We start from the raw sequence: 27,178 nt of genomic DNA, 5'->3' as shown, positions 1-27,178 counted from the left end.
ATAAGGAGAGCTGTGAGGCCTTTCTACACTGACTAAACTTAAACAGATCTGATGTCCTTTGGTTATCACTTTTTATGAGAAATATTATTATTATTATTATTATTATTACATCAATATGCAAATTCCTGATTATTATCTCATTATAATTTTTAATAATTGGGAATTTACTATCTGTTGTCCTGATGCTGTAGTGGCACTTTTTCAGATAAATTATTTTATTGTAATTTATTTGTATTCCATTGTTATTATTGTACTGAAGATGCCTATGATGCATAGGCAAAAATTTTACAAGTATAAATTTATTTCATGTAAGTTTAAGTTTCTGTCTTTAATTTTTCAAAACTATGTTAACTTATACCTATGTTGAAGCAGTTTATGGTAATTCCTGCTATCCATGCTGATGGATAGACAGATAGGGTGGAGCCCCTAAATCTATGTAAGATCATACCATCAGTTCTGTTACAGTTGACCAGCTTCTGTAGAACTTGTGTCACTTCTAGGAACAGTCTCTCTCTGATTTAAACTGGTATTTGTGAAGTAATCTTTTTTTTTTCCTGACCAAGGCAGTCTTATCCTGTCTGTTTGAAATATTGAGTTCCACACCAACAGGGAATGCTGTAGGAACCTGAGAAGGAGAGAGGGTCCTAGCAGTCCTTGATTTGTTTCAGGACAGTAGATACTTTGTTTAGAGTTTTCTATACTGTTCAATTCTGCATTGTTTCAAGAGAGAGCAGTTTATCTGTTGCACCTTTGATGTAAGGTAAAGATGTATATGTATAGTCTGGTTGTTGTTGTTGGGAGGGGGGGATTAAGTGGTTTGTTGAATGTTTTTTTTTTTTTTTTTTTGTGTCATTTTGTTGGAATGATGTGAGTAAAATCTGTTGTTCGGTGCATTGCTGGTTCTGAGGACAAAATTTGCTCTGCCCTGGAAGCTAAGGTTTTTGAAAATTCCAAGTTTCTAGACAGGATGGTGGTGTGTAAAGTGGCATGTAGGTATTTGCCTGTGTGTTTGTGGGGGGGGGGGTTGACTTACAGCAAACTAAACACATATATATGATCCATCTGTTTGCCCTCATAACTAAAGTAGCCAAGAAGGCTAGAGCTTTTAAAGTTTAATCATGTAGTATCTGTGCACTCCTTACAATGCATACCAGGAATTGATGATTAAGTGCCCTCAGAACCAGAATCATATGTCTTTCAAGAACGTACAGAGAGAGAGAGAGAGAGATGTATGAAGTTGTGTGTAAAAGTAACTAAACAAAAGTTGTAGCAAGACTTTTGGAATAATTTAGAGGATACAACAATCGAAAGTAACAAAATGTTTTGGAGGCTACTAAAAAGATTATAAATGGAATAAAGAGTACCTTGTAAAAATAAACATCATATAGGTATGTACCAGAAAAGTCTGATCTTTTCATCCAGAGGACACAGTGCTTCATAACTAAATAAGTGGTAATGTTAAAACCTTTGACTGGGGGCACTTCTTTGTCTTGTTTTGCCTTGCATTATAGCACCAGGAAGTCGGCTCTTAGTCTCACTTTTCTGATCTGGCTGATAAAGTCAAATTTCATAATTTTAGTATTGTAGAGCACATCAACAAACAGAAGTTCATATACAAAATCACTATACTGTTAACACGTTCGCTGCCAACTACGAGTATACTCGTAGTTGGTATATGACCCTCACAAGCCAACTACAAATATACTTGTATGTCGATTACCAACCTCCTATACCAAGCATGAGTTAACTCTTAGTATAAGTACCTTAATTTGAACCCTTCGCTTGTGAATAAAGCAGAGAGCACATCTGGGGGCTTGGTAGAAGCGAAATAATTTCAGCTAAAATATAGTATATTATATATGTGCCTCAGAAGCCAACTACGAATATACTCATATGTCGATTACTGACCTCCTATGCCAAGCACGAGTTAACCCGTAGTTTGTAAATCAAATTAAAACTAATAAAAATAATAATGAAATCAATAAAATAAAAACCAATTTATTCAAATTACGAATGATACACTTTAAAACAATTTTCCACGCACAATGGTGTTTTTTCCTGGCAAACAGGACAATAATAACGTGTTTCGTGTACATACTCGTCATGGTTTTGTCGGGCGATTTTTTTTTTTCTATATGTGGTAAAATTTCCAAATAACGAAGATCCCGAATCCTACTGATATTCTGTGATGCTGTAAGCTCATCCATTCCAACAAAAACTGAGATAAATTAATCTCTAAATTTTAACACAGTCATTGCGCATTGCGGTTCCAATAATTATATTATACAATTTATGCGCATTTTGAATGTATATATCAAAAATGCTATTGCCAATTTCTTTGACCATCTAATTGTCTTTCGTAAGGCGGAATAGTAAGAAAGCATTTGATCAGAAAGATCGATGCCTGACATACCCAAATTATAGTCCCTAACGATATTTGGTTTTAATTGAATTTTACCATTCCGATTTTTTGCTTCAACCATTTCAAATTTGTGCATATTTGAAATGGAAATAACTTCCCTCTTATCCTTCCATTTGCGATGATGAATTCATTAAATTCATCATCGCTGAATTTAATGAATTCATCTGAATTAGAAGCTTACGCTAATTAGCGTAAGCTTCTAATTAGCGTATGCTTCTAATTCTTTATCAGTAAGTTTTCTTTTACTGGTCATGGCGAAACTGAAGGTTTTTAGAGACTAGATGCAATAAACACAGTCGTCAGCGCATGTAATATATAGGTCGGGGGCGATACGAGATTACTCATAGTTGGCATATGAAACAAAATTCTGTCTGATAAGCTGGCTACGAGATTACTCGTAGTTGGCGTATGAAACAAAATTCTTCAACATAGTGACTTTGAAGACGTGAAAGCGTTTGGCATGCGGGAACAAATTATACCTGAGGTGCGTGGCAGCGATCGTGTTAAGGAACCAGATTAGCTATAAAATTAAAAGGAATTGTTATGATTAATTAACTGTTTAGTTTGTATTGATATAAAAATTATATTCAGTTGGCAATGAAGGCAAAGTTAGATGGTTATAAAATCTTTATTATTATTATATTCCATTCAATGTACTTAGACTCCAATATAAATTACTGGCCTTGTTAGCTGACTGGGTAGCATCTCCACTCTCCAACCAACAGGTTTTGAATTCTAATCCATCCACTGCTCTATGGATATTTGCAATTATCTTTATGTACTGGATAAATTTATCACCTGGTGCAAGACCACAACCCTGCTTGTTGGAAACGTGAAGTTGCTTGGGGGGGGGGGGGGAGGATTTATATATATAATCCATGTTTGATTTCTAAAGTAAGATTTATGGATTGTCTAACCTTTGCCTATTCATAGTATACTAATGTATGATGTAATAGGTTTATAACCTTTCATGAATGAGGTATGTAAAATAAAATAAAGAAAGAAATTTATTTAAGTTAAGGGATATTACATCCCATATTGTTTCATAGCCGAATAAGAAACTCAAAAAGTTTCATGCCGAATATAGTAAATATATAAAGTTCGGCGAGTTCAAGCATAAGCAAATACCTGGATATTGTTACAACTGACCCTTTAGGGAGTGCAACACTGAGGCAACTCATGGTAAGGGTGGAGCAAGCTCCAATCACTATTCTTGATATTTCCCCATAATGTGAAACCCAGCTCCTGGGAGCTGTATTACTGTTTTACATTATGAGTGAGAGAAGTTCACTACCCAGACTAGTTTCAACCTTTATTGAGGTCTCATCAGTGAGTAGGTAGACCTAGAAATACCAAGTTTGTATCAAACAGAACTTACATTACCCTACTATGAGAATTGCCACTGAGAGAAGGTCACTACTCAGACCGGTTTCAACCTTTATTGAGGTCTCATCAGTGAGTAGGTAGAATTGAAGCCTTTGGCTCTTCATATAATTAATAAAGAAAGAAAATTTTATAATATTATGATGCAAATAAAAAGTAAGTAAATAAAATGTTATATTATGATCTTTTCACTCAGATTAGATTTGAAATGAAAGTTGTTGATCTGTTATGAGGATTTGATCTCAAAAAATCCTTTAAAATAAGAAATGACAGTTATGGTGGATTCAGTATGAATGCACAATATATGATCCTCTCAAGCAGGATCAATCACTTATCCTCTCCTCTCTCACCTCCACATGTTGAACCTGAAATCTCAGCAACCAAGTGGAAGCTTGGTCAGATAGGAACAAGAGAAAGGAGACTTAAGGCAAGTTTGGATGTAACCAACCCAGCTGAATTTTTTTTTTTTTTTCCCTACTCCAAAGTCTCAGGATGCATAAGGAAAGGAAAAATAATAAAAATAAACAAGAATATTTGGAATGTTGCTACTTGGAATGTCGAAAATATACCAAGATCTTAATAAAACTAATAAAAAGAAATATCATTGATTATTTTGGTGTTTCTTTGTTTCTATATTATAATATTGGAGCAAAAGAATTCTAGAACTAAGATTACCAATAAATCACGGCTTCCTGAATATTATTGGTTCTGTGCCTTAGAGGAAAGAAGAGAAGAAGATAACAATCACTGTTTATTATTAATGGGAGATTTCAATTCCAGAGTAGGGAACATTCCACTTGGTACAAATATAGAAACAAATGGTGAAGTCACATGCAAACTAGCACTTTTTTTAAGCATAACAATCACCATACATTCATTTAGGAAACAAGAAACCAAAAAAATAAAATTGACTATATAATAACTAACAGAAAAACAGCTAACATGATACTGGATAGCAGTATTCAGAAGTGCAGAAATAGAATCAGATCATTGTCTATTACAGGGACAATTGAGAATACCCCCAAGATGGTTTAAGATCAATCAAATCAGTGTGAAGAGAAATCCACGACAATCTTTCAGAGTTCAACTCTTGAATGATAGAAGCATTAGTTTCTTCGGTTTGCAAAGAATGAGTGAAAAACTAGGCCAATGATATAAATTGATGATATAGAAATATAATGGAATGATTAAAAACCATATTATATTAATAAGTGCCGCAGTAGAATGTCTTGGAACAGAAAATAAATGGAAAAGGAGAGGGGGGAATAAGAAACTAGGATGAGAATATTTAAGCAATAATCAAAGACAAGAAAGGAGCATATAAACAATGGGTCTTCTCTCTCTGATTATTTCAAGTTTAACTTTTTTGTTGTTGTATTTAACCTTCTTATTCAATTTTTGGGGTGATTAAGGGTCAAAGCTGTATAACTGAGAGGAAACCTCCACATAACCTTTAAAGGAATGTGGAGAACCGACCAGGGCTTCATACCTAATGTCCAGTTATCACCTTCTCGTGGTGCACCCTGTTAGGTATCTACCTGGATATTGAATGAACGAGGATGGGCTGTCACTTTGAGATTTAGCCGACCAAATTGTATTCTTATTGACTTAAACCACAATATTAAATGATGGTACAACATGATAGAATTTCATGCCAGTTGGGGCATTGCCCGGTTAAACAAGGCCCCCGTTGTTTTTGCCAGGGAGAACAGCGAAAAGTCAGCTACTGGAACAAATCGTAAAACACACCTCGACTCAATATCACCAGAATTGAAGATTGGTAATATCAACACAAGAAGCCTGAATGGCAAAGAAATGAAGCTAGCTAATGAATTAGATAAGTACCAGATTGACATAATAGGGGTGACTGAAACAAAAAAGACAAAAACTGGTGAGGTGTTTCTGAGCAATAAACACAAAATGTTATATTCAGGCAATGACAATCAAAGAAAAAAAGTAGTAGCAATAGTATCAACACTAAATACAAGGCTAATCTTTTTGAATGGCAGCCAATTTCAAGTAATGTGGGCAAATTTTATAATAGGAAACTGGACAACGAGACTTATTTGTGTCTATGGTCCCACAGAAGGTTCTACTAAGGTAGAAGTGGAGGAATTTTTGGAGGCTTTTGAAAAAGCAACTGACACAATGAAAAATGAAAAGTTGGTCCTTGTTGGCGATCTAAATATCAGAGTAGGAAATGATTGTCAGACATACAAAAATATCTTCGGAAAATTTGGAGAAAAGAGCAAAGCCAATAATAATAATGGCAAATGCTTGTTGGATTTCTGCACAGAACATGGACTGGTTATTACTAACACCATGTTTCAACATAAAAATGCACAAATTCACATGGAGAGAAGAGCAATAAGAAAAGTCTCTAACTATGTTATTGTTGATAATGATGTTTTCTCTCTGGTGTAGGACACTAGAGTGTACAGAGGATTTGAAATTGGAAGTGATCACCATTTAGTCATAAGCAGGATAAAATTAAATTTCATACTGAAAAGAAGAACATGTAAGAAAGTTTTAAAACAATTAAAAGTTGAGCAGCTCTCAGATGGGAACTGTAGACTAAAATATACAAACATTATTCAAGAAAAAATGAAAAAGTTTGAGAACAGGAATCAAATCTTGGAGATTCGGTGGCAAGCTCTGAAGGAAACATTGATTGATTCTGCCAGAGAGGCATGTGGTGAGGTTGTCTGCAAGGAAAGAAAAATCAGAACTCTGGTGGACACAGGAAGTTAAAGAGGCAGTGAAGGAAAAGAAGAAAGCATATCAAAAGTTCCTGGCAAATAAGTCAGCTCGTGCTCTTAGGGAGTACAGAGACAAATGTAAGAAAGCTAAACACTGTGTAAAACTAGCTAAACAAAAGTCATGGGAAGACTTTGGTAAGAACATAGAAAATAAATATCAACAATGTGGCAAGATGTTCTGAAGGTTATTGAAGAAGCTCAGAAATGGAGTGCTGTAAAAGGAATTAGAGATGATAAAGGTGATATGAGAACTGGAGAAAAAGATATCCTTGAAGTATGGAGTAATTACTTCGAAAAATAGCTAAATGGAACTAGCAGTGATGAGAGCAGAGTGATAAAAAACACTGACTAGGTATGCAATCAGGAATATATATCATGCTTGAAGTAGAAAAAGCCACCGAAAGCCTGAAATGTGGAGAGGCAGCTGGTGTAGATCATATTAGACCAGAAATGCTCAAGTATGGAGGTATAAAAGTTTTACAGTGGCTACACTGCATAGTTCAGAGGACCTGGACAGAAGGATGAATTCCAGATGATAGGAGTAGCGCTCTCATAGTACCCATATATAAACAGAGAAATAAAACTGATTGTGAGAATTACAGAAGTATTTCTCTACGATTTTTGCCAGTATACTTAAGAAACGGTTGAGAAGGATTGTGAAAGAGAAGCTTAATGAGGAACAAGCTGGATTCCGGCCAATAAAGGCTGTCAAGATCAGATATTCACTTTACTACAAATAGTTGAAAAGTCATGGGAATATAACAAAGATCTATATTTAAGTTTTGTAGATCTGGAAAAAGCATATAATAAAGTGCCAAGAGAGAGAAGCTATTCAAAACACTACAGTTGTATGGTGTCATTGGGACATTATATCAAGCAATACTTAGTCTTTATTTGAGTTGTAAGTCAGCAGCTAGAATTGAAGGAAGTACAGGGAAATGGTTTAATGTTAAATCTGGTGTCAGACAGGGATGTACATTATCACCTCTGTTATTCATTATCTATATGGATTACATTATGAAGGAAAGTGATATTAAACCTGATATCAGAATTGGAGATGTTAATGTCAGCTCCTTGCTTTATGCGGATGATGTTATACTTCTAAATAAATCCGCTACAAGTCTGCAAGATTCCCCGACTAAATTGAATAACTGTTGTGATAGATAGGTATGAAGGTCAGCAATAACAAGACAAAGATAATGAAAAAGCATTGAAAATATCAGTTGCATTATGAATGGAGAACCTATACAACAAATAAACCATTTCAGCTACTTAGGCACGATTTTTAGTGAAGATGGTAAATTATATATGGAAATAGACAACAGAATCAACAAACCTGGTATGGTAGGAAGTCAACTGAATAAATTTATATGGAATAAGAGAGAAATTAGTCAAAACACTAAATTAGCTGTATACAAGACAGTGTTGAAACCAATTTTGACTTATGGATCTGAGAGTTGGGTCAGAAGTAAAACACTTGACCAAAGACTAGAGACCACAGATATGAAGTCCTGAGAAAGATTAGGGACATGAGCAGATGGCATCAATGGCAATATCATATTAAAAACAAGGATATTAGGAAAGAACTTGACATTGTCAGCATCCAGGAATGCATTAGCAGAGCTAATCTCAGGTGGTATGGTCACTTAAACAGAATGGGTGAGGAAAGATTAGCCAAGCAAGTGTTCTCTGCCAGGTTGGCAGGAAAAAGACCAAGAGGAAGATCAAGATATAGGTGGATTGATACAGTACAAAGTGCCTTAGAAGATAGATATATAAATATAAGATCTGACAGTGTTGTAGCTTTGACAGGTAACAGACTAATTTGGCAGAAAATTGTAGGTAGGAAGTTAGTAATGATGTAAATTTTTCATGTTGTACTATCATATCCTGTACACCCCTTGAGGGTAAATGTCAGGAATTTGATGATGATGATGATATTCAATTTTCTTAAAATTTTGTTGATGTATTTTGTATGCTGGGTGGACTTGTGTAAGAAGCTTGATGAGGTTGCTCAAATAATGAATGCTCACTTTGCTAATATATATCTACCAGTTGTATGTATCATGTGTTCGCCCAGGTTTTATGTTAAAAATCCTGATGGAAAAGCATTGTGAATTCAACATAGAAACATGCATAACATTTGTAGATTACTAGAATGCCTTTGACAAAGTCAAAACAAATAAACCGTGAATCATAATTCAAGAAGTTAAACGTTCCAAATGAGCTGCCTGCAGCACTTACTTCAAAACAATCAAATAGCTGTAAGATCAGTGAAAAAGTTAACAGAATGGAAATCAATAAATAGAGTAGTCTGTCAATGATGCTCAATGTCACCAATCTTATTTAATACCTGTACAGATGAAATAGTAAAGAAATTGAAGAAAGCTGTAAAACTAGCATATAAAGTGGATTGTGAAGGTGAACTACAGAGAACAATATATTAAACACAGTTGATAATAAATCTGGAATGCAAATATCAATAGACAAAATAAAAAAAAATGATATATTTTAAAGGACACTCTCCAGTCAGAAGTAAAATCATGATTGAAATACATTTTCTCTAAAGGACAGTTCCTACTTCATGAAAGGATAAATGAAAGTGTGATTATGTTTGGTCATACATGGATGACCAATATTGTGGAATAACTATATTGTTATTATATTACCTATAACTTATTTTTATTAATGTAGATGCTTAGAATATACATTTTTATCCAATAGTGGCAAGATATATCATTCTGTGGGATTGTTGTGAAGGACTGGAATGTTTGTGCTGAAGTTCTACATAGATTTGGAACAGAAACTTTGGTATGTAATAACTTTATTTAACCAATGCCCATCATCTTATTACATGCATCAGGATTCACATCTTTTTAGTTTACTTACTTCTTAATTTTCATATCTATCTGTTTTTATTGTATAATGTTTTTTTCACTTTGTTACAAAGTAGATTATATTTGACAAATTATATTATTGTTTAATCCTTAATCCAAACGTAAGGAAACAAGCTTTGTGGATCCACATAGATGCTGTTGACTTCACACCCATTAACTCAGTATCCCATAATGCAAAAACATTATGGAAAGGCCCCTGCCCAAGGTCTCATCAATAGGAGGTAGATTAAGAAAAATAAAAAGGTTGAATCAGTGCTTGTTTGTTTGCTTACACTTGGGTGAAGGATTAAACAAGAATATAATTTCTTGTCAATTATAATTTACTTTGAAAGCATGTGAAAAAACTTTCTTCAACTAACATAATCTCAAGTATTTTAATAATAAGCTGATATACAATTTTACTTACATCAGTAGAATAGCCCTGTATGACAAGGTCTGGCATACAGGGCTACTCTATAAACTAATCAATGTCAAGCTGTTGAGCTTGACCAGCCTTATAGGTGAATATCTTGAGGATTGGAAGCTTCATGCAAAACTACATGGTATCAGATCATCTGAATGCAGAATTACTGCAGGAATTCCCCAGAACTCCTTACTGTCACCTTTACTTTTCACTGTCTATATTGCTGACATCCCTCACGTGACTACCACAACAGTGGCACTCTATAAGGGTCAAAGCTGTATAACTGAGAGGAGACCTCCACATAGCCTTTAAAGGAATACGGAGAACCGACCAGGGCTTCTGACCTAATGTCCAATCCTCACCTTCTCGTGGTGCACCCTGTTGGGTATCTACTTGGATACTGAACGGACGAGGATGGGCTGGCAATTTGGGATTTAGCCGACCAAATTGTATTCTTATTGGTTAAACCAAAATATAGAAGGATGGTACAACATGACAACATTTCATGCTGGCTGAGGCATCGCCTGGTTAAACAAGGCCCCCGTTGTTTTTGCCAGGGAACCAGGGCGAACAGCGAAAAGTCAGCTACTGGAACAAATCTGAAAATAAACCCCAACTCAACATCACCAGAGTTAAAGATCGGTACTATCAACGTAAGAAGCCTGAATGGCAAAGAAATGGAGCTAGCTGAGGAATTAGATAAGTATCAGATTAGATAATAGATAAGATACCAGATCGACATAATAGGGGTGACTGAAACAAAAAAGACCAAAACTGGTGAGACCTTTCTGAGCAATAAATACAAAATGTTATATTCAGGCAATGACAATCAAGGAAAAGAAGGAGTAGCCATAGTATTCAACACAAAATACGAGGCTAATCTTCTTGAATGGCAGTCAGTCTCAAGTAGAGTAATGTGGGCAAATATGAGAATGGGGAACTGGACAATGAGACTTATTTGTGCCTATGGTCCCACAGAAGGTTCTACTAAGGTAGAAGTGGAGGAATTTTTTGAGGCTTTAGAAAAAGCAACTGACACAATGAAAAATGAAAAGTTGGTCCTTGTTGGGGATCTAAATAGCAGAGTAGGAAATGATTATGAGACATGCAAAAATATTTTGGGAAAATTTGGAGAAAAGAGCAAAGCTAATAATAATGGCAAATATCTGTTGGATTTCTGCTCAGGACATGGACTTGTTATTACTAACACCATGTTCCAACATAAAAATGTGCACAAATTCACATGGAGAGAAGAGGCTAGGAATAAGAAAAGTCTCATTGACTATGTTATTGTTGATAGTGATGTCTTCTCCCTGGTGCAGGACACCAGAGTGTACAGAGGATTTGAAATTGGAAGTGATCACTATTTAGTCTTGAGCAGGATAAAATTGAATTTCATATTGAAAAGAATAACATGTAAGAAAGTTTTAAAGCGAATAAAAGTTGAGCAGCTCTCAGATGTAAGCTGTAAACTAAAATCACAAAGATTATTGAACAAAAACTGAAAGAGTTTGAGAACAGGAATCAAACCTTTGAGATTCAGTGGCAAACTCTGAAGAAAACATTGATTGATTCTGCCAGAGAGGCATGTGGTGAGGTTGTCTGTAAGGATAAAAAAATCAGAACTCCCTGGTGGACACAGGAAGTTAAAGAGGCAGTGAAGGAAAAGAAGAAAGCATACCAAAAGTTCCTGGCAAATAAGTCAGCTTGTGCTCTTAGAGAATATAGAGACAAATGCAAGAATGCTAAACACTGTGTAAAACTAGCTAAACAAAAGTCATGGGAGGACTTTGGCAAGAATATAGAAAATAAATATCAAGAAGGTGGCAAAATATTCTGGAGGTTGTTGAAGAAGCTTAAGAATGGAGGAAAGAGTGCAGTGAAAGGAATTAGAGATGATAAAGATGACATGAAAACAGGAGAAAAAGATATCCTTGAAGTATGGAGTAATTACTTTGAAAAACTGCTAAATGAAACAAGCAGTGATGACAGCACAGTGGTAGAAAACACTGACCAGGCATGCTGTCAGGAATGCATATCCATACTTGAAGTAGAAAAAGCCATCTAAGGCTTGAAATGTGGAAAGGCAGCAGGAGTAGATGATATTCGACCAGAAATGCTGAAGTATGGTGGTATAAGAGTCTTACAGTGGCTGCACTGCATAGTTCAGAAAGCTTGGACAGAGGGACGAATTCCCGATGATTGGAGTAGAGCTCTCATAGTAACCATATATAAAAAAGGAAATAAAACTGCATGTGAGAATTACAGAGGTATTTCCCTACTGAGTGTTCCTGGCAAGATCTATGCAAGTATACTTGAGAAACGGTTGAGAAGAATTGTGGAAGAAAAGCTTGGTGAAGAGCAAGCTATATTCAGGCCAAATAGAGGCTAGTCAGCAGTAGATGATGTTGGTGTAGATCATAGATGGCGAACCTATGGCACATCAACAACTGGCCTGGTTGGCCTAGTGGTTAGTGTATCTGCTTTCCAGCCAAAAGGCTGTGGGTTCGAATCCTGCCGTGGGCATGGATGTTTGTGATTGTCTCTGAAAATACTAGTGGTGGTAGTCAGCAGTAGATGATGTTGGTGTAGATTGTAGATGGCAAACCTATGGCACATCAACAATTTACCGGTGATATCCTTTTATACACTTATAAATTATTCAACTTTTTATTTTAATTATTACAACATGTACAAATTAAATTTTGTTTTACACGAGAGATCAGCTATGAAGAAGTGAGTATGATTGGTGCAGTATTAACAAAAGATAATGCAACCCGAAGACAGAGGCAACCGAAGTGTTGAGTTTAAATGCTGATTTTCTTCAATCGAATTCCATAACATCTGAAACTGTCATAACAACATTCATTATATATTTCCTAGTTTTAACACATTCATGACGGGGTGTCATTTATCGTTCCAACAGAACTTCTCATTACGGGCTCAACTCACACAAAGTTTCAACCCTTGGTTGAATTTTATTCCTGCTTTAGGTTGAGCTGGCAGGCGAACTCACACATGCATTATATGTACAGTGACCATATTTTTTGGAGAAAATAAAGGACAAATCAGAAATTGTTTCATTATAAATATAAAAAAAACAGGTTGCGTTTATTTGTTTCACTAAAAAACTTTATAACATTTATTGTAAAATATAAGCATATTCATAGCATTTTAAACAATCATATTTATTACTTAAAAATTTTAATTTTGATACTTTACAGAAGAATGAACTTTTTTTAATAAATTAGGTTTGTGTTTTAAAAATTCATAAAACTGTATTCAGTTCATATCAAAGTTCCATTTGGTATAAATGCATGCTTTCAATGTTTTGATTTTTAATTGGGTTTTTTCACTGGTCCACATATTTTTCACTAATGAAAATACTTGTTCAGTGGGGGTATTAGATCCAGCAAGACATAAGCAATATTCAACGATTTTTAAAATGTTTTTAAAAGATACATGCTTATCTGCAAAATAATTAAAATATTCAACCCTACTACATCAGTTTGTCGCCATTCTTCGTTCTTTTCACTGGTGACATAACTTTTAATTCACGAAACTTCATCAAATAGTTCATCGTCATTTATATTTAAGTTCCAGTGACCGGAAACGAACAAAAAACACTTTCCTCGATCTTCGCCTGCAGAAGGATTTCTCGTAGTAGCACCCATTCAAATGCTTCCGTTTCCATGAAACAGCTCTCGCAGTTATTTAAATAATCAGTGCAGGTTTGGTAAAATTTATGAATTGCATCATTAAATATGTAAAAAAAAAAAAAACGCATCAGCGAATGCCTTTTTATTCCTGTATAGGGAATAGGCGAGACCGTTTAGCCATATCTAACTTTTGGAGACTGAGTGGGCAGTTCAATCTCCACCGCCAGCCAATCAGAGATAGCTGGCCCAAGGCTATCACTAATTAAGTAGCATGCAGTGAAGAGATACGGCTCAACAAGTGCCGCCATCTCGTGGTCCCTAACCCTAACCCAACATATTTAATGTCTGAAATAATGTGGGTTCTATGGTTGATTTTTTTGAGTTTCCAGGACGAAAAAAACCTGCTTGCCCATGCCAGAGATCGACTAACTCAGGAACCGGCCGAAAAAAAGGCTTAGAAAAATATCCTCTAGTCGACAACTAGATTCGAAACAAAGTCTTCCTTCATGCAGTCAAGTGTGCATTTGCACACCACATTCCGTGGTGTGCAAATGTCACATCCACTGAGCTAACAGGCTCTAAATATGTTAGCATTAATATTCACTTTACTATTTCAATTCACAAAATAAAGGACAAAATGGCCATTTTAGAAAAATAAATAAATCTGAAGGACAGATCAGTGAAATAAAGGACGTATGGTCACCGTAATTATATGGCATGTTTCAGTTTGTGATAGAATTTTATTTGAAGTTAGTCTTTGTGATCTGTCATAATGACATCGAGAATTTCAAATGCAATAAAACAAATACTAATTTCATGTAATTGAAAAATTGGACAGTAGTGTTTAGTTAGATGCTGTGTTTCAGTGCAACATATGGTTGCACTGAAACACAGTTGTTGACTTGAGTCTGTACAGCATAGTTTCTGTGGGAGGGGACAATAATACTGCAATTGGAGACAGCTGGAATAAAAACGCACTAACTAATGAATCACACTATTTGTTGAGAAATATATTACACAGATTGCAAAAGCCTCTGTACCTTATTCAGGGATACAATAAAACTACACTTGATTTTCTTGCATCTTCAGTATAATGGCTTTGGAGATGGCGTGTGTTTTAACCGAGAGGGGGGGGGAGCAAGTTATTATCGGCTTGACGTGAACATCTTTATGCATCTTTCGTGTGCGAGGTAATATGCAAAACTTTTTGATGTCTTTTTTCATGAAGTAAAATCAGAGGTGCGAGTTATACGCGAGGGCAAGTTATATTTGATAAATACGGTAAGCATTTCGCCAACATGTTGAGCTTCCCCTGCTCAGCTGACTTCTATGGTGAGTTACAATGCATAAATATTTTTCTCACTAACGTTTTTTTTTTTTTCAAACCAACATTAAAAATCAATTTAATAATACAATAATCAATTTTACACTGAATAATATTATAAATTTCTATATAAATAAATATCTTAAATGAAATAAAATATTATTTATAAAATTATAAATAATTATTTATAAAATATTATATATTATTATAAATTAATTAATAGATTTTCTATTAATTTTCCCCCTACTAAAAACTGCCCGGTACGTCATCAACTTGATTTGTAAATTTTTGGCACGTGCCGCCACGTCAGCAACTCGATTTGTAAAACTTTTGGCACGTGCACATAAAAAGGTTCGCCACCACTGGTGTAGATGATGAAGGTAGTTGCAGTTGGTGGAGATGGAATGTTGTAGAGTTGATGCCCTCCCTCGATTAGTCTTTGGACTCCCTTGAGGTGTTATGCAATAATAATAATAAGTTAAGGATTGGTGGGTAACTGAAATTGGTTGATAAGCAAAAAAGGGGTGATATGATTGAGGCACAAATTGCTGAAAGGTTTTTATTGGATTAATAGAAGAAATTTTTTAGAACAGGTCTGGTAATGGGAGCCATCTTTGAAAATTGAGTAGGGATGTGAGGACTACATTTTTTGCTTGAAGAGTGGTGAATGAGCGGTATGGGTAGTCTGTTGTAGGTGTCATGACTGTGAATGAGTTCAAATGAATGAGATAGATATCACATGAATATTGGATACCACTTGGCATAATGTTTGCAGCATCCCTCAATGAGTCTGCAGACTCCATGGAGTTGCCTGTGTAATAATAATAGTCAATAATTACACAGGCAACTCTATGGAATATCTTAGACTCATCAAAATTTAGATATAAGAAAATAGTCAAATTGTTTGTATGGGGATTAGTGTCAGTGGTTTCAGAAAACTCGGAAATTATACTGTGTAATGAAGAGAACAAAAAAAAAAAAAAGAAGAAGAAGACCGGTTAAGGCTAGCAAGATTGACTTTATCTCATGTTAATAATCCTGTTCAAGTTATTATTGATCTAATCCAGAAAACCTCTTTTTACTTATGGATCACGTTCACATTTGATTTTATCATCACTGCTGAATAATTGCTATTGTATGGTTACAATATGGATAGATTGAATAAGAAAAGTGGAAAATCTGATGTTAAGACTATTACGCTTCTTTGAATGTGAACAGTAGTGGGCAAAAGAAGAAGAACAGGAGATCACGAGTGTAGGTAATGATGCAAACGAGATTGGTAAGCTAGCATTCAAGAGTGACAGCAAGAAAGAGAATGGAACTGATGGCAGTAAAAAGTAATTTAAGAAGTGGAAGGAAGCAGAGTTAGTGAATATGAAGCATATGCAGAGAGAAATGTGAATTGTATATATGCGTGGAAGAGTGAGGAAGAATTGACTGAAAAATGGCCAAGTGAAAGGGATGACAAATGATTTGTGAGTTTCTCTGTGTGGAGATTCATTTTTTAGAAGTGTGGTGAATGAGAAGGTGCACAAGATTTTGTTTTTCTGGGTAGATTGAGCAGGATGAAGGGTAAGCAAGCTAGAGAGTTGGTAGTGCTTGTAGGAGTGAGTGATATGGTTAGGAACGAGGAGAATTTGAGACTAGATATCAGGAAATTGTTGTTTAAGAGAGTAAAAGATAACAGTGACAACAAGCTGTGTATCGCATTGACGGCACTGTACTCCAGGAAATAGATGAAGCAGCAGTAGCCCAACAATACCCTTTTACAGTTGAAGTGTAAAAAAAATTCACATAATGATGAATTACCTATGATCATTTTTTACAGTACTATATTATATTATATATAATATAATATTGTACTGTATACAACTCCCCTATACACAACTTGTCGATACTTATTAGACAGCCAGTCTTCAATCTAGGGCACTAATCTGCTATCCCATTCCCATCTGTTCTAGATTAATTACTGGCTTGTCATGTGGCAATCTGTTGAAGGCTTTAGCAAAATCTAAATATACCATTGTTTATGCATTCCCTTTGTCCAGTACTCCTGTCACATTATTATAGTAAGTAAGTAAATTGGTAAAATACAATCTTCCTTAAGCAACTCCATACCATCCATCAAAGAGAATGTTGTTGTTAATCCAGTTCTGAATTCTGGTCCTTACTAGCTTCTCTTACACTACCACAACTGCAGGCAAATTGGCTAGTCTGTCATTTAAAGCCTTAGTCTTATCATCTCCTTTACGTAGCAGAACAGTTTTTTCCTCCTTCCAATCTTTTGGAACTTGGGCTAATCTAAGACTCATGTTAAAGAAGTAAGTTAAAGCTGTTGTTAACTCTCTAGAACATTCCCTCAAGACATAATGATATACCATCAAATTTACTCCTCCTGCTCACTAATGATCAGTGGCTCCTCTTCTCTCCCCTTCCCCACTGCTCTCAAGTTATCTGCATGATAAGGATGAAATACCCCTATGAATTGTTCATTTAACATCTCTACTATATCCTCCTCCTCCGTAATTGTCATTTCACTAGTCTCTCAAACCAGTATCATTCTTCCTTCTACTGTCTACATATTGAAAAAACTCCCTAGAATTTCTTTTAGCCTCATTAACTAATTGCTGCCCATTCGGTACTTTTGCTACCCTTACCAAATGAATTACTTACTTGCTTGCTATTTGTACACTTCATGCAACTGGCTATTACCACCACTCAGCCTTATTCTGCCTCCATAATGCTGCCTTCTTCAAAATTACATGCTTCACCTCTTCGTTCATCCATTTCACACCCACCTTATTTGACCTCTTTACCTCTCTGCTTAGCGGTTCCTAAACAGGTTCCAAGCAGCATTTAACTTCTTTCCTTCCAATTCTTCATTCCATGATATAGCTGCAAGCTTGTCATAATCACCAGTCTTATAGTTCCATATAATATATATCCTTTTCTCACAAAAGTTCTGATATGACTGGCCACTACCTAAGTAATCAATTCATGGTCACGTTCACCAACTGGAGGGAGATTTACAGTATCTAATGGGATAATCAAATCCAAGATCCTTGATCCACATATATCCTCTGTTATGTACTGCCTAAGGTAGTTATCCCTCAAAAAGAAGAAATTCATTTGCTTTGCCCCAAATGCTGTATCTTCATTCCAATCTAAATACCATAATTAAAATCATCCTTTTCTTATTAGCTAGACTGATTTACCTATACATTTTCTTCTTAATTCCCTCTACGTTACTAGGTCTGTAGTAACACCATGCTAGATATTTCATTATGTTCACCTTCACCTCACACAATACTGCTTCACTGCTGCTGCTGTTTGCTCCTTTCTTCTCCACCTTGTTTTTGTTTATTCCCTGCATTCCATGCTTCCCTTCATTCCTTGTTTTTCTGACCGTAGGTGACTTTATTGGCAAGTTCTTGCCCACAAAGTGTTTCTGGTGAGAATTTTACAGAGTAGTTCATCACTGGGTCCCCCCCCCCCCCATTTTATCCGGGCTCGGGACCAGCATATAGCTGACGAATTAGACCTATGGCTGGAAGCAAGGTATTCATAACTGTAATCCACGTGTGTTCACGAGACCAGTTTGCCTGTTCTGGAGTAAAAAAAAATCCCCTACCTCCATACGAGACCGGCTAACTCACCTTTTGTTGAAAGAGACCAGATAAAAGTTCCTCACGTCACTGATGGGAATTGAACTCAGGTCTTTTTGAACAATGGGGCTTCGTCTATAAATATTGAGCTACAGAGGCTCTTTCTTCTCCATTAGATGGGGTTAATTCCTCTACTGCCATTAACAGCACACACCTGTCCTACCTATCCTCACAAAAAAAACATCATATCCATCTATCTCTATTCCTAACAGAATGTCTTCCTCTTCTAACCATGTCTCATTTATTACAACAATTTTTGGGTGAATATATACTCTATTAATGCTACAGTTTCATTCCCTTTATTGTGAATACTTCTCATCATCATCAAATTCCTGACATGTACCCTCAAGGGGTGTACAGGATATGATAGTACTACATGAAAAATTTGCATCATTACTAACTTCCTATCTACAATTTTCCTCCAAATCAATCTGTTACTTGTCAAGACTCCAACATTATCAGATCTTATATTTCTATCGTCTAAGGCACTTTGAACTATATCAATCCACCTATATCTTCGTCTTCCTCTGGGTTGTTTTCCTGCCAACCTGACAGAGAACATTTGTTTTCTAATCTTTCCTCGCCCATTCTGTTTAAGTGACCATACCACCTGAGAATAGCTTCTCTCTTGGTACCTTGGCATATGCCTTTTCCAGATCGACAAAACTTAAATATGGATTTTTGTTATATTCCCATGCTTGCTCAACTATTTGTCTAAAGTGAAGATCTGATCCTAACAGCCTCTATTTGGCTTAACTATGCAGTGCAGCCATTGTAAGACTTTTATACCACCATACTTCAGCATTTCTGGTTGAATATCATCTATTCTTGATGCCTTTCCAGATTTCAAGCCTTTGATGGCTTTTTCTACTTCAAGTATTATTATTATTATTATTATTATTATTATTGACACCTCCAGGGAGTCCAAAGACTCATCGCAGGAGGACACCCATTAGACATCACTCTGTCTCCACTACCACACCGAACCTCTACCACCAATCACTCACACCAACGCCATCCACTGCCCAAAACCACCACCACAGCTAGTATTTTTGTCTGTAAATTGTGTGTTCTAAAGGACTGATTTGTCTGTATGCAGGATGAAAAACCAAGTTTCCGTGAGAAAAAAAGTATGGATACATATTATTCCTGACTGTATGCCTGTTGAGTGTTTTTTACCACTGTGCTATCACTGCTTGTTTCATTTAGCAATTTTTTGAAGTAATTACTCCATACTTCAAGAATATCTTTTTCTCCCATTTTTATGTCACCTTTATTGTCTCTAACTCTTTTTACAACACTCTTTCCTTCATTTCTAAGCTTCTTCAACAACCTCCAGAATATTTTGCCACCTTCTTGATATTTATTTTCTATGTTCTTGGGAAATTCATCCCATAACTTTTGTTTAGCTAGTTTTACACGGTGTTTAGCTTTCTAACATTTGTCTCTGTAATCTCTAAGAGCACAAGCTGAATTATTTGCCAGGAACATTTGATATGCTTTCTTCTTTTCCTTCACTTCCTCTTTAACTTCCTGTGTCCACCATGGAGTTCTGATTTTTCTATCCTTGCAGAAAACTTTACCACATGCCTCTCTCTAGCTGAATCAATCAGGGTTTTCTTCAAGGCTTGCCACTGAATCTCCAAGGTTTGGTTCATGTTCTCAAACTCTTTCATTTTTCCTTCAATAATCTTTGTGTATTTTAGTCTACAGTTCACATCTGAGAGCTGCTCAACTTTTATTCACTTTAAAACTTTCTTACATGTTATTCTTTTCAATACGAAATTCAATTTTATCCTTCTCGAGACTAAATAGTGATCACTTCCAATTTTAAATCCTCTGTACACTCTGGTGTCCTGCACTAGGGAGAAAACATCACTATCAACAGTAACATAGTCAATGAGAGTTTTCTTATTTCTTGCCTCTTCTCTCCATGTGAATTTGTGCACATTTTTATGTTGGAACATGGTGTTCGTAATAACCAGTCCATGTCCTGAAATCCAACAGGTATTTGCCATTATTATTAGCTTTTGCTCTTTTCTCCAAATTTTCTCAAAACATTTTTGTATATCTGACAATCATTTCCTACTCTGCTATTTAGATCCCTAACAAGGACAAACTTTTCCTTTTTCATCAGACACAACGTTCATTGTGTCTGATGAAAAAATTCCTCCACTTCTACCTTAGTAGAACCTTCTGTGGGATCATAGGCACAAATAAGTCTCATTGTCCAATTCCCCATTCTGATATTTACCCACATCACTACTTGAGACTGCGTGCCATTCAAGAAGATTAGCATCATATTTTTGTGTTGAATACTATGGCTACTCCTTCTTTTTCTTGATTGTCATTGCCTGAATATAACATTTTGTATTTATTGCTCAGAAAGATCTCACCAGTTTTTGTCTTTTTTGTTTCAGTCACATATTATGTCGATCTGGTACTTATCTAATTCCTCAGCCCGCTCTATTTTTTTGCCATTCAGACTTCTTATTTGATAGTACCGATCTTTAATTCTAGTGATATTGAGTAGGGGTGTGTTTTAGGATTTATTTCCAGTAGTTGCCTTTTCATTGTTTGCCCTGGTTCCTTGGCGAAAACAACGGGGGCCTTGTTTAACCGGGCAGCGCCCCAGCCAGCATGTAATTTTGTCATGTTGTACCATCATTTTGTATATTGGCTTAAGTCAATAAGAATACAATTTGATTGTCTAAATCCCAAATTGCCTGCCCATCCTCATTCATTCAATATCCAGGTAGATACCCAACATCGTGCACCACGAGAAGGTGAGGATTGGACATTAGGTTAGCAGCCCTGGTCAGTTCTCCGCATTCCTTTAATGGCTGTGTGGTGGTCTCCTCTCAGTTATACAGCTTTGACCCTTAAGCACCCCGTGAATACTTCTGGCATTTGTAAACATGCATACTAGCTTATTTCTGGTACTATAACAGCCTGAAAAACCCTACTTCAGATATGACTTCTCCATAAACCCCACCCTTGGCCAATCTTCTCTATCATTACTGATCTTACACCTCTTCTCAGACCGGTTTGTTTCCTACCACATCTCTGGTCATCCCAATCCTTTCTTGTATACACACCCACACACATATCCACTCCTGTATCCATCATCCACTATTCTTACATAGTGCTTCCCTTCCACTCCTACTCTTATAGCACAATATATTTTCTGTTGGCAATGAATACAGAGCATGGGTGCGTATGCATGCACACACACGCGCATACACAAAACACTGCATTTTACAAAATCCCCAATGTCAGACTCCTAGAACAACGATGTCCTGGCTGCCTTTGTTATTGTTCTCTGCAGCTTGAATAATACTAAATACGTTAAACCCCGTTTTTACGTTCCCACAATTTGCGTTTCCCTGCCATTTGTGTCATTTTCCGTTGGTCCCATCTTAAGGTCTGTTCTTACGATATATTGTTTTCCCACCATTAACAACTTGATGTGGACATTATTTCCCGTGATTTGGGGTTTTTTCTAGGGTGGCAATACTGATTTTTGAATCGATTTCTGTGGAAATCTGCACATTTTTGTTCCAAGATGGCGTTGCTTTCGGCTGTAGTTTCATTTCCACCTTTGACTTACACGCTTGCACAGTAATGTAGTGATGAGTGATACTGTGATTTTTCAATCACAGTACAAATTGATATTGCAGAATTTCTACTACGTAATTTAGCGTGTGAAAGTTGTGGTGTGGACTATCCATGTTAGTAACATGGAGAAAAAAGACAGAAAATGTATTTCAGTAGAAGAAAAGATGGCAATTCTGCAGCATGTAGATTGTCATGCCGGAACACATGTGCATTTATCAAAAGATCTTTGACCCTCCATGTCCACTTTGAACATGATAGTAAAAAAAAAACAGGTCAAGCATTGAACTCAATGCAGATCAATCTGGTGCTATGTCAAAAAAAAAAACGAAAAGGAAAAACAATCAACAATTCAAGATTTTTTTAAATAGATAAATGTAATTGTAAATTCATTTATTTTCAGTTATTAAATTTTGTAATCTAGTATGTAGACTCACATACTAGCAGTAAATAATCTTTTAGCCTTTTTTTACTGTTTTTTTACATTTCCTGCTATTTACACTTTTTTCCATCAGTCCCCCTGAAAAGTGTATAAAAGTGTATCATGTATTGTATGAATATATCAAAAAAATAAAGCACTTAATTACACACATTCATACACAAGGATATCACAACCAGTAATTAGAGCCTCGGTAGCTCAGTCGGTATAGACAAAGTCCTTTGGTCGGAAAGATATGGGTTCAATTCCCATCTGTGACACTAGGAACTTTTATCTCGTCTCTTCAACTTGATGAAAGGTGAGTTAGCCAGTCTCATATGGAGGAAGGGTTTTTTTTTTCAACTGGAAAATGGGTTTTTCATCCCTCAGAACAGGCAAACCAGCCCTGTGAACACACACATTACAGCCAGAAATACTTAAGAAACGGTCCCTCCTAGCCATAGGCCTTATTCGTCAGCTATGCCAGTCTCGAGCCCAGGTAAAAATAGGTCAGGAGTGAGATGGTGCCATACCTCCCCATAAAAGGGGCTCACGGCTGTTGTATCATCATATGAAATAAATAAATAAACTAGTAATTATCAAAAATATGATTGATTAGTTATCAAACAATGACATCTGTCAGCTCACATTATGCTGTCACTGCAGTGACTTCCTTAGTGAAATTTCACTAAAGAAGAAGTGGAGGAATGTTTCAAGTCATTAGAGAAGGCAGCCAATAGAATGAAAAAGGAAAAGTTGGTCTTTGTTGAAGATTTAAACAGCAGAGTAGGAAATGATTACCAAATATATCGGGAAAATTTGGAGAAATTTTTCCTATGATGGTAAGTGCCGGCTCAATTTTTGTTCAGAACATCTACTAGTTATTACTAACACCATGTTCCGACATAAAAATGTGCACAAATTCACATGAAGAGAAGATGCAAGAAATAGAAAAAGTTTTATTGACTATGTTATTGCTGATAGTGATCTTTTCCCACTGGTTCAGGACACAAGAGTATACAGAGATTTGAAATTGGAAGTGATCACCATTTAGTTTTGATCAGGATAAAATTGAATTGCTTATTGAAAAGAAGAGTGTGTAAGAAAGTTTTAGAACAAATCAAAGTTGAGCAGCTTTCAGATGTGAACCATAGACTAAAATACACAAATATTATTCAAGAAAAAATGGGAGTTTGAAAACATGAACATACAAAGAAAAATAAGAAAGCCAAACACTGTGTAAAATTAGTTAAACTGAAGTCGTGATCAGACTTTGGTAGGAACATAGAAAATAAATATCAGAAAGGTGGCAAATATTGTGGAGGCTATTTGAAAGGTGCTTAGAAATGGAGGAAAAAGTACTGTTAAGGGAATCAGAGATGATAAAGGCGACATGAAAACGGAAGATAAAGATATTCAAGATGTCTGCAGCAATTACTTTAAAAGACTGTTTAATGAAAAAAGCAGTGACTGCATGTAGTGAGTGGTCGCAAACACTCAGTAGGAATGCAATCAGGAATACATATCAGTACTTCAAGTAGAAGTACTGATACATAAAAAACCTGAGATGTAGAAAGGAAGCTGGAGTAGATGAAATACGACCAGCAATGCTCAAATATGGAGATATAAAAGTTTTATAGTGGCTGCAGTGCATATTTCTTAAGGCCTGGTCAAAGGGTTGAATTCTGGGTGACTGGAGAACATTCTCATAGTACCCATGTATAAAAAGAGAAATAAAACTAAATATGAGAATTAAAGAGCAATTTCCCCACTGAGTGTTCCTGGCAAGATTTATGCAAGCATACTTAGAAATGACTAAGATAAATAAGATAATTGTGGACGGGAACCTTAGAAGAGAACAAGCTAGATTCTGGCCCAGTAGAATCATATTTACACTTTAAGACAAAAGTGGTAAAATTTGGGAATATAACAAGTGTCTGTATTTAAGTTTTGTAGATCTGAAAAGGCATATAATGAGGTGCCAAGAGAAATGCTGTTTTTAAAATGCTACCATTATATGGTGTAAATGGGAGACTGTGTCATGCAATACATAGTCTCTATTTGAGTTGTAAATCAGCAGTTAGAATTGAAGGAGGTACAGAAGATGGTTGATGTTAAGTCAGGTGTGAAACAAGGATATACATTACTTCACTGTTATTCATCATCTATATGGATCACATTATAAAGGATTGTAGTTTCAAACCTGATATCAAAATTGAAGATATTAATCTCAGCCCTTTACTTTATACAGATGATGTACATCTAAATAAATCCAGTACAAGTCTGTAGGATTCCCTGACTGAATTGATTAACTGATGTGGTAAATTTGTTATAAAAATCAGCAATAAAATGACAAAGACTGAAAATGTCAATACATTCTGGATGGAAACCCTATGATCAAATAAAATGTGGAAATAGACAGCAAAATTAATAAAGCAGATATGGCAGGATTTCATTTGAATAAATTTATATGGAATTAGAGAGAAATTGTTATTATTATTATTATTATTATTATTATTATTATTATTATTATTTATATGGGTATCTCCATAGAATCAAAAGGCTCATCGCAGGAGACCCACACTACCCATTATTCACACAATTCCTATCATCCCTCTCCTTAAAGTATTCATTGTTGGTGGCACTCACAACCACCTTTGTTGCATTCCGTTCCACTCTCCAAGTAAAGAACTTACTGCACACATATCCTTTCTAACCACACTCTTAGACAATCCCTAGGTGCAACCTCTTGTTCTCCCCATGTATTGAAAAATTTCTTTTATGTCAATCTTATAGAATCCTTTTGTTAACATAAGTTTCTATCATATCCACTCTCCTCTTCCTTTCAGCCAAACTCTGCATCCCACACAATCTATCAAAACCACCTGTTTATCCTTATATTATACCAATCTCAACAATAACATCACACATTTCATCTTTCAACTGAATGCTATCATTCTTTTACTCTTTTCACACTTCTGGCATTCGTTCACGAAACACTGTGATCATAGATATGAGTTTGTAATTATATTTCTACAAGTGATATTAACTAACTGCATTTACCAATTTTAAATGAAATTTTTACTAAAAATTAATCAGTATCATGAATGATTATTAGAATTTCATACAGTTTTCATCTTCAAATTATTATAATGCTTTTTTATTATTAATCAGGACTTCAGAGGTTTGGAACATGATTCAGATCCAGAGGAAACTTGGGAAAAATGTATTCATCTTTTAAGAAGACTTCCAAAGTTGCAATGTATCACATTTGGGTCAATATCTCCATTACTTTTAAAGGAAGCAATAGAATGTGTCCCTCAAGTGAAAATATTAAAAGCAGAAATGTCGGAATTGTCCTTGAAAAGAAAAAGGTGCTATCACTTAAATATTTTTTGAATTTGATTTTGTTACATGTATGGTGTTTCTAGTATTCCAAGTGCGCTGACCTCTAGCTTAAGTTTTTGTAATAATGATGCTTGTTCATTTATTTGTTAGTTTATTCCTCCCATTTTTTCAGCAGATGTTTTTATCTTAACTAAACAGCATTGAGAAAACCAACTTCTATAGTTATTACTAATTAATCTATAAATATAATGATCATTAATTACTATATGTCACTTCATTTCTAGCCTGATTTGATCACTATGGCCTTTTGAGTTTAATGTGTGGTTTTCATCCAAAGGTTACTCACCACTGCTTTTAAAGGAAAATTGTAGTCTACCATCTTAGTACATATTATACACAGTGATCTCTTAGTTATTTGATGTTCAAACTAAAACATCAGTTAAAAACCATTCAGTTATCCAACCAACAAACTAATTTCCTGGTGTAGTTGAATAATTGAGGGATTACTACAAGGGGGGGGGGGGTTCTATAAGTTTCCAACCTGACTAACTTTTACAGGTGATAGAAAGAAAACAACTGTGTAACTTTTCAACATTAACTCCTTTACTTCAACACACTTTTCACATATTTGAATTAACATTTCTGTGCCTTTGAAAAAATAGTCTTGTCTGTAAAATGGCCTAAAACTGCATCTTTCACCTCATTGTCATCCTGCAAATTTTCTTCCTTGAATCTCGTTCTTCAGTTTTGAGAAGAGGTAGTAGTTGCAGGGTGCTAAATCTGGGCTGTAGGGTAGGTGTTCAATCTCTTGGATGCCACAGGCGTTCACTGCAGCCTTTGCAACAATAACTGTATGGAACTGGAGCATTGTTATGAAGCAGGCGAACACCATGACTCACCATTCCACATCTCTTCTCCTTTATGGTGTTACGCAGTTTGTGTTGGTGGTATTGAAGCATAATATTCTGCATTCACAGTGATATTCTTTTCCTTGAAGTCAATTAAGATAATTCCCTGGCAAACCCAAAAGATTGTTGCCATGATCTTCTTGGACCTTGGCTTTTCTCGGTGATGCTTTGTCTGGTTTGCTCACTCCATGGATTCCCTTTGGGAAAGAGAATCATAATAAAGGACCATGGTTTCATCCCTGGTGACAATTGATTCCAGCACTTCTCTCTAATTCCCTTGGCAAAGCTGTAAAAAGTTGCAGGAACATGTCACACGATGCTCCTTCTGAATTGAAGAGAGAAGTCAGGGCACCCTCTTTGCACAGACCTTCGTTATG

At 35.7% G+C, this 27,178-nt stretch overlaps 1 protein-coding gene across 1 annotated transcript in view; it reads left to right on the top strand.

The window, feature by feature from the left end:
• LOC150097410 (uncharacterized) overlaps nucleotides 1-27,178 on the top strand; it is a 299,012-nt gene that overhangs the window by 87,488 nt on the left and 184,346 nt on the right. Inside the window, exons 5-6 of the mRNA XM_090407040.1 lie at nucleotides 9,289-9,375; nucleotides 25,720-25,919. Coding sequence (XP_090263166.1) covers nucleotides 9,289-9,375; nucleotides 25,720-25,919 — 287 coding nt within the window. The remainder of the gene's footprint in view (nucleotides 1-9,288; nucleotides 9,376-25,719; nucleotides 25,920-27,178) is intronic.

The sequence above is a fragment of the Typopeltis vanoorti genome, chromosome 17, assembly GCF_054136105.1.
Source record: "Typopeltis vanoorti isolate ZY-2024b chromosome 17, IOZ_Tvanoo_1.0, whole genome shotgun sequence".
In the NCBI taxonomy this organism is placed as follows: domain Eukaryota; kingdom Metazoa; phylum Arthropoda; class Arachnida; order Uropygi; family Thelyphonidae; genus Typopeltis; species Typopeltis vanoorti.
The sequence above is the reverse complement of the archived record's forward strand: the minus strand, read 5'-3'. Positions and strand labels throughout refer to the sequence as shown.